The sequence below is a fragment of the Leiobunum rupestre genome, chromosome 1 (assembly GCF_980474605.1).
Source record: "Leiobunum rupestre chromosome 1, qqLeiRupe1.1.hap1, whole genome shotgun sequence".
NCBI classification, from domain to species: Eukaryota; Metazoa; Arthropoda; class Arachnida; order Opiliones; family Sclerosomatidae; genus Leiobunum; species Leiobunum rupestre.
In genome coordinates this window covers 4,366,105-4,382,795 of record NC_143384.1, presented here as the reverse complement: position 1 = coordinate 4,382,795, position 16,691 = coordinate 4,366,105, and the positions used below count along the sequence as shown (strand labels likewise).

The 16,691-nt window shown below is 38.2% G+C and overlaps 1 protein-coding gene across 1 annotated transcript; it reads left to right on the top strand.

Annotated features, from left to right (window-relative positions):
• Positions 1-1,924: 1,924 nt before the first annotated feature.
• LOC149960432 (dehydrogenase/reductase SDR family member 7-like) lies at positions 1,925-16,155 on the top strand. The gene is made up of 10 exons (XM_090176317.1): positions 1,925-2,069; positions 6,087-6,200; positions 6,936-7,085; positions 8,971-9,080; positions 10,386-10,578; positions 10,923-10,969; positions 13,482-13,601; positions 15,044-15,210; positions 15,411-15,501; positions 15,805-16,155. The coding sequence occupies exons 1-9, from the start codon at positions 1,925-1,927 to the stop codon at positions 15,472-15,474; spliced, it is 1,110 nt and encodes a 369-aa protein (XP_090032443.1). The 3' UTR covers positions 15,475-15,501; positions 15,805-16,155.
• The last annotated feature ends 536 nt before the right edge of the window (positions 16,156-16,691 follow it).

Genomic DNA, 16,691 nt, shown 5'->3' with positions numbered 1-16,691 from the left:
AATTATCGTCCAATAAATTTCGATGTTTATTACGTAATCTTTCTTCCTAAGTTTTTCGAACTTGCGGCTTCGCGTGCTTATGACTATTCAGATGTAATTTTATAGTGCTTCAAAGTTCGGCTTAAGCATATTTTAAAGAAATCTTAAGTTAATCGCCGTAATGCCGAGGAAAAACTTAAAACCTCTTTTAATACATCGAAAGACACAATAGACACAGCGTAGATTCTATCTTATATAGAGTGCCCACAAACAAATTCCAGTTTATATTAAGATTTCGTCTCGCAATGCAATCTCAGAAAGTGATAGCTTCAACGAATGCCGCTGTTCTGGAAAACCACTCCTAGAAAGCCAGACTCAACGAAAATTATTTTCTTACAGTTGAAAAGTAAACTCAGCGCCATTTTAATTGATCACACGCTGGAAAATCGAATTAGATGCTTTTGACGCCAATAAAGGCACCACCACTTTGTCAACATTCACTTACACAGCCACACACTTGACATCGATTATGGATTTCAAGTCAACTTGTTGACTTTTGAAATATTTTATACTTTTCCCGTACCGCCTACGATACAAGCAGCGAAACAAACAGTTCAAGCTTACTCCGGACATGCGGCACCTGTTGTTGGCATAGTTACCCTACCATGTACAAGGTGATGGTGAAATGAAAGCTCTTCAACGCTTTTTACGAATGATACATTTTTTCTGACGCCGCAATTCACACCTCAAAAGGTAAAAACCAGCTTAAAGAGAGACACAAAATTCCTTTAGAAAGAGAACTGTCAAAATCATTTTAGTAATATCAAACACAGGCTCACCACCGCAACTGTATTTGCTTTCTTTCAACCCGGTCAGCCAATAATCATTTTGGTGGACGTGATTCCTACTGGGGTTGGTGCCGTTCTATTACAGTATGTTCATCCAGTTGAATACAGTGCACTCTCCTTTAATTCTAATCAATGTGGCTATACGCACATTGAAAAAGAACAACTGGTCATAGAATACGCTTGTGGATATTTTCACTACCATATTGTTTCTTCCAAAGTAACCATTCAATCGGATCATAAGCCGCTTCTAGCAATTGTGCAAAAACCGCTACACTTGGTGTTACGATTATCCAGACCTGCGATCAGCTACCTTCTGATTCATTCCCGATTACGATCAGAAAAACCGTAACCGTTGTTACGATAGGTATTGGAAAACGAACAAATTAACCTGTTCTACGAGCAGACATTTCTGATATGTATCATAAAGGTCACGCGAACGTAAAAGATTTCTGCTTGCCGGCATTTTCATTGATTCATTTTAAACGGGTTTTCAGCGTCTTGACGGTCAACAACTATTCAAGTCACGATACGGAATCGAACCGAACTGTAACACAATCAGAAATATTGGATTATTTTACGATTTTAGTTGTTGAATGCTGCCCAGATGCATATGTTCCTGGAAAACGTTTTAATATTGCTGACACATTTTACCGTGCTCCTCAGCCTCCCAGCTAATTTCCCTCGTCTGATCTAGAAGGTCCCTGTACAGCAGTACACACACTGACTACCTTATCTAATGCCAAATAACTAACTATGGTTAGTTTAAAAAGGTTTGTCTTAGAAAGCTGGCCATCATCCAAAAAATCACTCTTCACTGATTTATCTCCGTATTGGCAATACCAAAATGACCTTATATACCGCGGATCAACCTTACTAGTCCCCGAAACACTTCTTAAAGAAGTATTGCTACAACTCCACGTCACCCACCAAGGAATCAGTGCCTGTCAGGCTAAAGCTAAGATCAATATATTTTGTCCCAACATGACAAGACATTTATTATAATAATTTATTATTATATAATTTCATACAAACATGTTCAAATTGTCAAGTTCGGGCTTAATACAATTTATCACAACCTCTTCAGCTCCCAGCCGCTCATGGGAAGTCGTGTCACAGACTTGTATCATCTTGAATCACGGATCCTGATCGTCCATAACTCCAGGCTCGTTGAAGCTCAAGAGTTGCTCACTACTACCACCGACGACATCATAGCCTTCATGAAGCCTCACATCGCTCGCCATGGTGCACCAGCGACACTCATTTCGGGCAACCATTCTCATCTAAAACATTTCTAGAGAAGTGGGATGTACATCACATTACCCATGGATTGACCGAACGTACTACTAAAAACGCCATAATCAAAGGCAAAACGTCAGGCGAATGACTAAACTACTCCAGCTGAGCTACTCATGGGCCGAAAACGACGTACCCCCTTAAAGACTTCTCAGGATGTATTAACCCCAGAATTTTCCACTACAGCTATAAGTGAGACAATCCGAGGGAAACTAACACTAATGGAAAAATGGTATGATAAGCAATCAAACCTTTACCACCTCTTAATTCCAGCAAAAATCACTCGCATCGGTCCAGAGGTGCTATCATACGTCATAGAAGATTAAGATATCAAACTGTTCTCCGTAGCACGCATCCCACATATTTTATCCATCTAACGTTTCCCAGCATACACACACGCCATCTTCACCCTCGGAACCACCCGGCAATTACTTCCGCAATATCTCAAGATCTCCAGGTCTCCCATAAAGATCTAATCAGTGACCCTTATCATTTAAAACTTTCCTACTACTAGCCCTGAAGACCATTACCATCTATCGTCACTACATTGACATCATAATCACCTGACACTGCAATGATGTTTTCAATAGCAAACACAGACTACAACCCTATGTCTCCAAAGTAATTTCATATTTATGACCATGCCCCATCTCACACCAACTGACCTCAAACCATCGGACATTCCACCAACTTCCTGACGGCAATTGAACCGTGTTTTTCCAAGCAACTCCAAGTATCCAACATCACTGTTATTATTCAATCCCTCGCCCTCACCAACCTATGTAGAAGCGGTCTGTTCTCCTGTATTATACCCCAATCGATCGGGCTTTGTCCAACCCCTCGATACACCCTATCCTCTACAAAAAAGTTGTTGCATAATAATTGCCCAATGATAAACCATATTTATTATAACTTCAGCCACTAGGGGTCGCTGACGTAAAGAAAAATAAATGACAAGGACCGAGGATAGGTCCTCGTAAGTGCTATGTTAACAAAGACATCGTAAAGAAATCTCTATTTCATTTTGAAACAAAGGTTATTTGACATTTTACATCGTTACGCAAAGTAATACACGCAAAAAAATTGACATTTTACATCGTTAGTCGAAGTAATGCACGCCGAAAAATTGACATTTAGACGAAGTAATAAACGTAGAAAATTTCCTGCCGTAATTCGTAGTACCCGTGGACACTTCTCTCTAAAGATAATTTAATATACTTCTGAAAAGTATTTTCCCGTTCTGGCCTACTTTTTTAAGAAATATATCAACCGTGTTCTTCTGTACCATATGAAAAGCAATCTGAAGTTAGTAGGCGTCCTATCTACAGGTTAATCTCCAGAAAAGTATTTGTGCCAAGCAATTGTGATAAATACTTAATATCAGCAATTTACCATAAATCATGTCACTAAACTTAAAACTACAAACGAGCACTCGTTCTTTCAAGATTTCTTTTAATAAATCTTTAATTTACGAATGAATGGGAAAACGGATCTACACGTTTTTGTAACGCGTTATTTGTGCCGAATTGCGAAGAAAGTGAGAACTCGGTTTCCATCCCCTGCGGCGCTTAGAAGGAGAAAGCGCGCTTGGGACGACCACCCATTTCCCGGGCAACAGTCCCGCCATTGAAGCCACGGCCGCTTTTGACAAAAACGGTAAAATACCGCGCCTAAGAAAAAAATTGATTCCTTGAAGGCAAAAACGTTGTATGTCCCGAAAAGTAATTTAATTCCTCCATTTAGTTCCAACAATAACTTATTGTAGTACGATAACATTATCCCATGGTCCCACGACCTTATATTTTTCAGAATGGAAATGCCCTCAAAACTTATTCGTAGCGCCATCTGGAAAATGGAGTGGTGGGATATATTTCCCCGCTCTGATACTGAATAAATTTATAATAACCATAAATATTAATAATTAATAATACTTTATATACGACTATATGAAAAATGCAAGAACCAGAGGGCGTCAGTCAGAGTTTGAGAAGTAAAACTTCATGGTGGCAGCTAGGAGCAGCAAACACAAGGAGAACGCAGCTAGCCTTTAAACATGCTAACGCAGTGTTGTGTACAAATTTCATTGGACGAGCTTTTACGCTGCAAGTTTTACGGGGGGGGGAGACAATTTCCGAATTTTCCCCTTCCGACGGCAGCAGGCGTTAAAGCGTCTAACCAATGAAAATTGTACACAAGAAAATCCACGACTTTTAACGGGTTGCGTTCTCCTTGTGTGGGGTGCTGTGTTTGTTGCTCCTAGGTGGCAGAATCTTAGCATTTTCATAGTTCATACTCACTTCTTCGCGTTCTTGGTTTCATAAAGATCTGTTAGAATCACGAGTGATGTACATTCGTACACAAGTCGCGAGTTTTGTCGTGCAACTCATCGGCAAACTTTGTATCGGGCCAAGTTTATCATAATAAGTCAGGGAATATAAGCCATTGACCTCTGATAAAAGTAAAATTTGAAGATAAAAAAGTCGTAGTTTTAAACATTCTGATGATTTTACCTCAGTCTTGCATAAACGTAATTTAAAAAAAAATTAAACATATTAATAAATTTACAATTTAAACGGAAATTTCATAAACACATTGACCTATTTGATTGTTCAAAGTTTTGTACGTATTTATTGCCTTAAAATGTTTCATAAGGCGGTAGGAATAGAAACTACTACAGATTTACTCCTGAAAAAATAATCAACACCGTAAAAACGTGAAACTCATTGATTCACAGTCGAACGACCAACTTTAAGTTTACGAAGGCATATCATAAGTCTATAATTACCCCCTACCAGGGAAAAATATCAAAGGGTCAATACTTATCATCTTACAGTCGCGAACAAACACCAACTGATGTAAAAGCAATATTTTTGTTTCGTCGTAGTAGCACCACCGCCCTGTCGCACATTGTAGTCGTAACTTTAGCTTTTGTTTAACGGTATGACGTGATGTCGAATCCCGGTGTTGGACTGAATAATATTTTATACTCTAACTTAGATCATTAAATTATTATTATAATTATTATTTATTGTAAAAAAATAAATCGATTAGTAACTCAACCGTAATTTACTTGCCTAACTTTGTGGAAGGGCCAGTAGCGTAACTGGGTTCCAATGCAAAATGATAAAATGGGAACCACTTAGCTACGCCACTGCAAAGCGCTGCGTTATATCTCCTTGGGTATACAAATCCTTGTTGCATGTCCTTGGTCCCAAACTCAGGCCCGTAACCAGAACAATTTCGTTAAGGGGGCAGTAGCTTTTTGTGAGGGGCACATTTTTTCCATTACCTAATTTCGAAAACTAACATAAGTGACACCGTGAAATGTTTTTGGTGTTCAACAAAAAACCTTGCTTTCTGAAGCAGACCATTCTACAATTTTTAATTTATTAAGAAATAGTTAACTATAAATAGCGATCTAACCCTTAGACAAAGACAAGTGGCTCAAAAGGAAAATTTCAACAAATAGAAGTTTAAAAAACTAATAAAGATAAAGGGGCAGATAATATTCTTAATTAAATTGAGGGCAGGTGGGGGCAAATAAAAATTTAATTTGAGGGGGCAACATTTATTTTTGAGGGGGTATTGCCCCCGAATGCCCCCCGTGGCTACGGGCCTGCCCAAATTTGTTCTAACCGTCTCCATTTGCTTCGTTTTGATTTCATTCTCGTACTTATGACGTTTTTGCACGCAGCCGCCTGGTTTTGAAAATGACAACAGATTTCTTTGACATGCATAGTCCCAGTGACCTCGACTCGTTTACGCAAATAAGCCGCGCCGACTCTCACTCTGTGGCGTGTCCTCTTAATACGCTTTCCCTTCATATTTATTTAAAAAAAAGTCTTATACCCTCGATCACAACTTTATTTTATTGGAAAAATCCAGTGTGCTGGTAATTTCAATTGGAGACGCGCTGGAAGAGAACGTCTGTTGATCTATGAAATTGGGATATAATGGTATTTCTAGAATTAGGGATTGTCGTCGGTGGACTTTCAATTCTAGCTTTCGTCACTTGGTTTTCCACTTGCGTGGATTGTGATTTGTCACTTTATTTCGTCGAGAAATATGGAAAATCAGTCGGTAAGTCTTTTTTGGCAAACTTTCCACAAATTGTAATACATAGGTGGTATTTTGTATGTGCCCATGGACTGTTTTGGGAATTTGAAGATATTTATATCTTTGAGCATTTGCAATATATAATTGGGCATTTGTGATATTTAATGGGTATTTGTGATATTTAATTGGGTATTTGGGATGTTTAATTGGGAATTTGGGATAATTAATTGGGCATTTGGGATATTTAATTGGTCATTTGGGATATTTAATTGAGCATTTATGATATTTAATTGGGCATTTCCATATATGCCATGGAGCATTTGTGATATTTAACTGGGCATTTCCATATATATCATGGGGCATTTGTGATATTTAATTGGGCATTTGTGATATTTAATTAGGCATTTGGTATATTTATTTAGGCATTTCCATATATATCATGGGACATTTCCAATTTATTTTGGCACATTTGCAATATATCGGGGCGCATTTTCAATACGTAATTGTTGATTTCCAATATATCATGGCACATTTGCTATTTATATTTGGGCATTTACAAAATATCGTGGCACATTTGCAATATGTAATTGGTCATTTTCAATATATCATTGGTATTTTCAATAAATACTTAGACATTTATAATATCCGTGATTCGAATATTTATATTTATTTACAGTACGTACATGAACTGAAATGTATATATAAATTTACAATCACAGAAACTCACCACCCTACTTTGTCGACAAATAATATTTGCAGGTAGTTTGAAAGGGGAAGTGGCTTGGATAGTGGGATGCGCCAGCGGCATTGGTGAAGCCTTGGCTTACGAACTTTGTTCGAACGGCGTCAAACTGATTCTATCGGACATCAAGAAAGAGGAACTTAAGATTGTCAAAGCCAACTGTCTGGGTAAGCTGCTTTTCTGTAAAATGTCATTAAGTATAGTATGGGTATGCATCGGTTGGAGACGCATGACGTCTCTAACATCACGGCCAGGCAGATTTTAAGCTTTGTGTCAGCAATAGGACCTATTTAAGTTTGGGGATGCACAATGGACCTCAGGTCGAAGTGCTTGGCTTGAAACCCCACTCAATAATAATAATAATAATAGGTTCGAGCTCACAAACAGTGGATAACGCTATTGTTAAATCTATACCGAATACCGAGGGCTTAACTGACATTTGAAGCAGATAAGCAATTAGCTGATTTAATACTTACCTTTTTACTCAAATATTTATATAATAATATGTAACAAAAATTTAACATTTTAATCGTATCTTGAAAGATGAACACAGCCACCGGATGATCTTCTGTTCTTTAGTATAACTACGAAATTAATGTGTCTTAAGCAGCGTTCAGACTATGTGAAAATGTTACGTTAGCGTCGGTCGTATCGTTTCGGTTATGTTGGTCGCGTCGGTTCGTTCATTTCACTGTTCAGAAAGGAACCAACCTTGCACGGAGATTAAAATAAAAGGTGATTGTTCATCCAATCAGAGCTCAGTAATAACGGCGGAAAATTGAAATAGGTTACAATGGCGACAGATAATAGAAAGGCGCTAATTTTGAATAATAACAATTTACTCGCGGCCTACATGATCAATATAATTAAAAACCGAAGAAATAGGGAAATTTGGATGAGTGATTTTTACAGTTAGAGAGAAAGATGGAGATTTCCACAATCTTATTCCGGTGCGAATGGGTGTTAGAGGTCTGTGCTCCTCCTAAGCCGATGTCTTCCCTGAGTTCCCGCGTTAAAATCCGGAATTGTCTGCTATGAACTTTTTGACCTGTAATCCAAGACGCCATCTATGCAGTCCGCAACGAAATGAAAAAATGTAAACGACACGCGCGAAAATTTAAAGTCTCTGTTGAGAAGTCTGAACGGTGTAAGAAATAGAAAGAACCGACACGATCGACGCAAACGTAATATTTTCACCTAGTCTGAACGCTGCTTTACGAAGAATTAATACCTCGGTGCTTGAGGTGCATATCACCATAAATAATAATGACCATTAGCACCAAGCTGATTTTTAGAGCTATTCGCGACCGAAACGACAAACGATGAAGAAAAACTAATAGCGTCTGCTTTAGCAGCTACGTTGCAATGGCGAACCAAAGGGGGCGTAGTGGTAGTTTTCGGTCGAGAATTGCGCAATCAATGTTTAGTTCAGCAACAGAGCCTTCTGCGAAATTCACTACTACTATTGAGGACGATAAAATATTTCTTAATTCAGTTGCAAATCTATTTCGGAGCTGGTGGAGACTGTCAGTCTCTAAAAAAGGTTCGGTAAAGAAATTAGCACTCAATCAATTACAAAATATTACTTATAATTCACACCATTAACATTAATCGAGGTATGACGTCACGGACAGTATTTGAGGAGGTGAAATCGAGTTCCACTTCGACACCCTCTCAGCATGAATTGACGAGGATATTTTGAAGCCCAAATAGTGTATTACTGATTTTTGATCTTACAATGATTGATGGTTGGGATGAAATAAAAACAGTACTTTTAAACAAAATACCTTTACAGGTTTAACGGGAAACCAGAATACTGTTTCGCAGTTAATAGTTTAAAGCAGAGGCGTAACCAGAGGAAGGGTGCGAAATGTAAGCAATTTGTTTTTACAATTGTGTACTACGCCTCTGGTTTTAAATAAAATCGTTTGTATTGTATAAGAAGTGCTTTACTTTGTTTAACTTTCTTTGTTGTACAGTTGCACTGATAAATCACAACTTTGGTTTTCTGCTCCGTTGAACATGTTTTAAGTAATACTTTCTTATCTATAGCTAGAAACCAGAATGTCAACGTAGACGATGTGTTGTTCTTACCAATGGATATAACGAGAACAGATGAATTCAAATATCACCTTGAAAAAGCTGTCAAACATTTTGGAAAAGTAAGTTCTTTTTGTTATCTTTTTCGAAACTAACTATTACAGAAGACAGTCCTTTGTGTCGCGGCAGTACCGAACGGAATAGAACAAATATCTGACCTTCGATTTGGAATCGGACGGTTTTCAAAGAAGGGCGGAAGACATTCAAGGTTTTAGACGTGCCCTTGAAAGAGACCAAAATTAGACAAAGCCATGCCAAAAATAACCGAAATTACTGGGTATAGTCAACTTAAAGAGATGGAGGAACAAAGATTTAACTTGGTTGCATTTGACGTGAAAATTACTGACAGCTTTATTATTTTCGATGCGAGATCCTCCTCTTAAAAATATTCCCTGGTAAAATTCTAACGGAATAGGAAATTTCAGTTGTATACAATCGCGAATTTATCGTGTTTTAATTTCTATTGAAAAAATTACCGATGGACCAAGGTTAGGCGTAGAAGGACGTAGAATTGACGTAATACTCAAAAGAAAAGCGCCTCTAGTTAGAAAATACGCAACTTAAATACAAAGCAGTCCCAGGCCTCGGCACGACTCTCTGCTCGCGCTCACAGTGCCTAGGACGCCAAGAGCGAATTGGTGGATCTTAAAATGAATTTTCCGTGTTAGGCTATTAAAGCAGGTAAATAAGCCTGCTGTACCTCATTATTCGAAGGTTTTGTCACGTGGAAAAACGTTATTGTGAAATCGGTCACCTTAACGAATATGGTTGATAAAATTTTGTAAATTTTATTAAAAGAAGTGGTATTTGAATAAAATATAATTTAAACAAATATTTTTGATAAATGTTTGTTCCGAATTAGATCAAATCTTACTTGATCAAATGCCTATTGATCAGAATATGATAAACTTTAATGTGATCAAATACAATTTGATCAAAGTTTGAAAAAAGTTTATTTGATCAGTATTTGATAAACGATTTCTTGCTCAAATAACATACAATCAGAATTTATTAATTTTAATTTGATGAAATACCGTTTGATCGGAATTTGCTCATCCTTTACTTGCTAAAATACCATATCAGAATTTGATAAAAATTTAATCTTATTGATTTCAAAATTGATAGAAATATATCTCTTACGAAAAAGGTTGATTAAAAGAAGAATTATTTGATCGAAATATAATTCAGTCAAATATTTTTTATCAAACTTTGACCCATCATTTTGCCAGCATGTCCCAAACGAAAAGGTATTGGGAGTACTCTTTGTCCAAAATACCATGAAATCACGGAGTCCTTGAGAACGAGAATCGTTTAGTTAGAAAGGTACATGAGTCGTTTCATCGCTTCATTTATCTATTCTATGACAGGTGGACATTGTCTTTAGTAATGCCGGTTGTACGCAGAGAGCGGACTTCGTGGACATTTCGACCGACGTAGATAAGTCTCTGTTCGACGTGAATGTCTTCGGACACGTGGCATTCGCCAGAGTGTTGCTGAGGCATTTCCTACAGAATGGCAAAGGACATTTCGTCGTCACCAGCAGCATGCTTGGAAAATGTGGTAAGCTAATACTCTCATGTCGGCTTCTTTCTGCGTTTCCAAGCTATATAAGCGAATCCTTCACTTGAAGGGCGATAACTTAGATTCGCAACACTGAAGCTAGATTTCCAGAGGCCATTATCTCGTTTTTGTATTTTGAAAAATTAGAAGTTATGAATAAATGGCGTTTGCCTAATTTATTTGGTTTGACTTGACGACAGATTAGCTTCTTTGGCTAGCCAGGTGAATCTGGTAACCAAATATATTTCATTCGGCGATCCCCTTTTCATAGGGGGGTGAAAAGTAAAAGAGAGATTTTTTATTTAAATGCTAATTAAAATATTTTAAAAACGTTTTATTTTTAGCGTTCCCGAGAGCTTCTTCGTATGTTGCGAGCAAATTCGCGCTCGTGGTAAGTTATTTTGGACACACCTTCATACAAGGGCATACAATGCAGACTATGTGCAAACATAATTTGTTGGTATTATTCGATATACACTCTTCTTTTTCGTGACATTATCCCTCCCCATTATTGGGCCCTCCTTTCGCGATCGCTAACTGCAAAGCCCTGAACAGGAAGTCTAGGGTTCGGTCCTGGGTTTGCCAAAATGGAGGACTAACCATAAACCCTTTTTATGGATAACTCCCCTCAACAATCGTTTACCCGGGTTTCCGCGAGCCGATTGTATTTCTTCCCGATTTAACACGGGGCTTTATTAAACAGGATGTTTCAAAAGCTTATGCAAAATTTTAAGAAGTTGTAATGGGCGAGTTGAGAAGTATGCCTGTTTTTTCCCATTTTCATACGATGAGTTAAAAGAGCGCCAGAGAGCTTCAAAGTGTTGCGATTTCAGAGGTACGATGAATTTGCGAATGCGTGGGAATTGAGATAAATAACAAAAAACAAATGAGTAAATAAGAAATGTGCAATGAGTTTAATTAAACACAGAAGAACAAAGTAGGAAAACATGTATTTGGTACAAGTTACAATAAATGTTCGAAGTTCCTTCCTTCAACTCTTACACAAAGACGACAGCGTCGAAGAAGGGAATCGCGTACATGTTGAAATACTCCCGGTGTGTTCCGAATCGGTTCGGTAGCGGCTTGGATTCTTGCCACCAAATCAATGTCAGAATCTACTGGCTTGGCGTATACCAGATCCTCCTCCATCCCCACAAGAAAAAGCCCAGCGGAGTTAGGTCGGGTGATCTCGAAGGCCATAAGACTTGACCTCCTCTCCCTATCCATTTGCGTGGAAATCGCTGGTTCAGTTCTTCCCGGACCACCAAGGCATAATGAGCAGGAGCCCCGTCGTGCTGCAACCACGTTCGTCGCAGAGTCGCTAGTGGTACGTCGTCCAGAAGATTAGGCAAGACATCTTGCAGGAAAACCAGGTACGACGCCCCAGTGCGTCGTTGCGGCAACATGTAAGGCCAACCAAAACGTCTCCAACTATTCCAGCTCACATGTTAACCGAGAATCGCTCCTGAAAAGCTCGTGTAGACGTGGCACGCGGGATTTCAAGCTCACACTCGTGCTGGTTGTGGGTGTTGAATGCGTCTTTCCTTCCGAAAGTAGCTTCGTCAGTGAAAAGGACGCTTTTAGGAAACAAAACAATCTTGTTCTGAACGCTCCAAGAACCACCGTGTGAAGTCCACTCGCAATGGCCAATCCCCGGTATTAACACTTGTACTCTCTGTCTGTGAAAAAGGAACTGAAGATTCTCGTACATGGCCCGTCAAACGGACGAATGACTGGCTCCCATTTCGTGTCCTACAGCACGTGTGCTTGTTGACGGGTTGTCGTTGAAAGTCTCAAGCACCTCCTCTTCTTCGAACTGAACATTGCGGGCAACCCGTGGTCGACCTACTTCGTTCCTGTTCTGTAAAACGAATAATACGTTTGTAACGAACCAGTCGCAGAGAAGTTCAAGTAAAAAATTAAGTAACGTACCCAGAATGTGCCTGTCTCTCGTAATCGGCTATGGACATTGGTAAAAGTCCGTGAGACGGGGATGCGCCGGTTCGGGTACGTTTCCTGGTAGAGACGTTGAGCAGCCAAAGCATTGCCATCCGCTAGTCCATACACAAAATGAATATCCGCCAGTTCTTCCGAAGTGAACTCCATTGTTGTAGTTTGAAAGTAATGAGTAGTCGCGGTCCTTCACACAACTCCTTAAAAGTTTTGCGTAACAGTTTGAAACACCCTGTTTATATCAGGGCGAGGGGCAGGTCACTTCCATTTTGGGTGCGTCTTAATCATAGTAAAATTATTAAATCAGGGTAATCGTGATTAGATCAGGGTAATCAAGATTAAATAATCTAATCAAGATGAGAAAATCTAATCTTTTTAATCAGGATTTAATCATTTAAACGAGATTTAATCATTCTAATCATGATCAAATCTTTTTAATCAGGATTTAATCATTTAAACGAGATTTAATCATTCTAATCATGATCTAATCTTTTTAATTAGACTTAATCATTTTAATTAAATTTAATCATTTTAATCACGATTTAATCAATATAATCGGTCGAATCGAGAATTTATCATTAAAATCAAAACTAAAGTACGATTTAATCATACTAATCACGATATATTTTTTTAATCAGGATTTAATCATTTTAAACAGATTTAATCATTTTAATCAGATTTAAACATTCTAATCATGATTAAACGTGATTTAATCAACTTAATCGTGATTAAATTGAATTTAATCAAAATAATCACGATTAAATCGGATTTAGTCTTTTGAGGGGTGCGTCGTTAATCAAGGAAGTGACCTGCCCCTCGTATCAGGGTTAACGAGGAGGATACCAAACATGGACGATCCCAGAAAAATTACACTTTAAAGAGTGTATATTTAATTTAATAAATTATTTATCTTAATTATCGTTGAATGCTCTCTATGTAAACTTTTGCAGGGCTATTTCGAAACCCTTAGAGTGGAATACAGCAAGAAAGACATTGACGTGACGCTAGTTTATCCAGCACACGTGTTTTCAAATCTTTATGACCATTGTTTCACTAACGAAAAGGGAAAAGTAAGTTTACCAACACAATTTTAAGAAAAACCACCACTTTTACAAAAATTTGTGAAAAGCAGAATAACGTCACGTTTTGGAACAAATCGACGTGGCTAATAGGTGATTCCGAAAAAGATCGGTGGTCACATGATTTGGTTACTTTCTGTTGCATTTGAGTGCCACAATCTACTAATATATCAAGAGCGCGTGCCCAAAAAAAATGAACTCTTTTGTACATGTATTTGTCGACATTATATTTCAGAATCACCTATTTGAAGACAGGGGAAATATTATCGCGCTAAATATTTCCCTCGATTCAATTATACCCCTTTGCTCTGTGATAGGTCAATTTGAAAACGAATGTTCTACCTTTTATGGCACTTGCAATTTCTTTTGTTTGTGCGTGAAGATCCTGTTGATTATAACAAAAAACAAATTTTAAAGCGGTATGAAGATAATAACTATGATAAGACGATTGTTACTGCTACTCCTATAACTGAAGTGAGGCGCACGTTTCCTTCTGCCGGGGAAAAATTCGATCATGATAACGTATTCATGACAGGATGTTCGATGATAAATCAACAGAAATTTGTTGATTTATCATCGAACATCCCATCAAGAATATGCTTATTTGTACGTTATCATGATCGAATTTTTATTTTTCTTATCGCCGTGTGCAAAATTTGAACACGTGCATCTTTCCCGCTTGTGTTCATTCATAAAAGATTCTGCTCAGGGGCGGATTAACCCTTTCGGCGCCTCTAAGCACAAAAATATTTGGCGCCTATAGGCTTCGAGCTTACGAAATATAGCGCCATTTGCCTTAAGGCCCAAACACACATACGGTTCGCAAGCGATTTTGCCTGCGAATTTTCGCGCACGCGCCCATGTGCCATTCTATTGTCACGCGACGCGACGCGATTTGCCAGCAAAATTTCGCGCGCGAAGGCTATGTGTGCATCCGCCTTTAATATCCGTAAACTAAATATGTGAAGAAATAACAGACACCCTTTGAATTTCTAGGTTTTCAGGTTGAACTTTCAGCTTTTACGCAGAGATAATTTTGAACGAGTAGACAGCTTTCATATATTTAATTTAAACTCGGTTGGTAGGCGGCGATACCTATGACCAAAATTTAAAGTCATACTTGGACCGTGGGGTTCTATCAGAGTTTTGGCGCCCCTAGAAAAATTCCGCCCTAGGCACGTGCCTACTCTGCCTAATGGTTAATACGCCCCTGATTCTGATAAACAAATCATAACGAAAACTTGGAAACATTGTCTGTACGGGAGTGCAGATTTTGCTGAGAGTTATATGGGAATGTGAAATTAAATTAGTTTCCCCCACAATTATTACCCCCCTCCCATTTTCGGAAATACTTTATATCCCCTTTAAAACGCGAGACACATTTATTTTTTAATAATTTAAACGATAAAAAACTTATTATTTTGAAAATGTAGTTTTTTACGGATGGCATGAAACCGACGGACAAACGAATGAGTGCCGAGAGATGCGCCCACCTCATGGCAGTCGCAACAGCCAATCAGATGGAAGAAGCGTGGCCAGCCTGTCAACCTTCATTGGTTGGACTCTACATATGCCAGTACGCTCCGACACTATTCAAAAGGTGAGTGCAATCATTCGTCAAGAATATTAATCTACCGAATCCGAATTCCAGCGGATGAAAATCAACTTCTCCCTATCTTGCGAAGACTCTCTTCCACACAAAAGGTTAGACTGACAAGATAGGGAAAGGAGATTTGCATCCATTGACTTTTGGAATCGATGTTTGACCTTCATGGTTTTTTTAAAAATAACGTTTTGTAGGTTTATAGCTTCGAGATTTTCCGAGTCGGCGGATGCAATTCGAGATGGACGAAAGATGTTTTAGAGATAGTCCCCCACCTTTTCTTTTAAAGTAATTCTCAATTTCTGAAACGTTTAACCAAGAACCGGAATCCATACCTCCACTTGGAATGCTAATCACGGCAAATTTTCGTCTCCATGTGGCTGATGGTTGTTTTAGACGTCACTATGTTAACTTAACAAACAACACCGTGAGAGGAGAGCGCGCGCAGAGGGGATTTTTCCTCTCGTAGGCGGGGTCAAAGCCGTCAGAGTGATCTTACCATACGGCAGGATAAGCATTCCAAGTAGAGGTATGGATTCCTGAAGCGAACAATATCAGCTCTCTCATCGCACCTTCAAACATAAATTTCAGGGTGCGCGAAAACTTTCAAGCGATGCTGTCGGAGAGTTTCGTCTTCTGTCGAAGCGCTCTATCATCACACTTCGAAACATGCCTTGATCATAGATTTAACGCCATGCCAATATTCTCAAATTATATTGTCGGATAAGTTCATTCTCTCTCGAAGCGCTCTATCATCACAATTCCAAATATGCTTTCTCCATAAATTTAACGCCACCCAAACCCTCTACTTAAACTGTCGGAGAATTCCATCCACTCTTGAAGCGATCTATCGTCGCACTTCGAATCATGCCTTTTTTCATAAATTTCACACCACACCAAAACTCTCAAGTTACGCTGTCATAGAGGCTAGTCCTATATTGTCCAAACATGTCTTCTCCAGTTCTCCATAAAATGTTTAGTGTCTGTCTCAATTGTTGTAATAGTAAGTTTAAACTTTAAATAATAATAAAACTATAACTTCAAATATAAGCCAATGAATAGTTTCTTTAAATGACATTTATTGGATTACTTAAGATGATGAACGCTCGTTTTGGAAATCGGCCCATAAAAATAGTTAAATCGGACATATTTAGATTTAATATTAGATATTTTAGAAGTTGATTTTGTACGTGTTAATATCTGTCATTGCACATTTAAATAACTAATATTGGACGCTTTTAGGATCTTTGTAGAACTAAACCCTTTCCGTTTTTACAGAAAACGTCAAACAACTATGGATGACAGAGATATCCAATGTTATCATCATATAAGTTGATTTTCTTTACCATGGCTAATAACTAATTTAAAAGCAATAAAATTTTACGTCGACGGATACTTCATGGTATTTTTATTTAAAAAAACATTTAAAAACTAAGCAAAAACTACTACAAAATTATTTGTATAAAAGATTTTATACA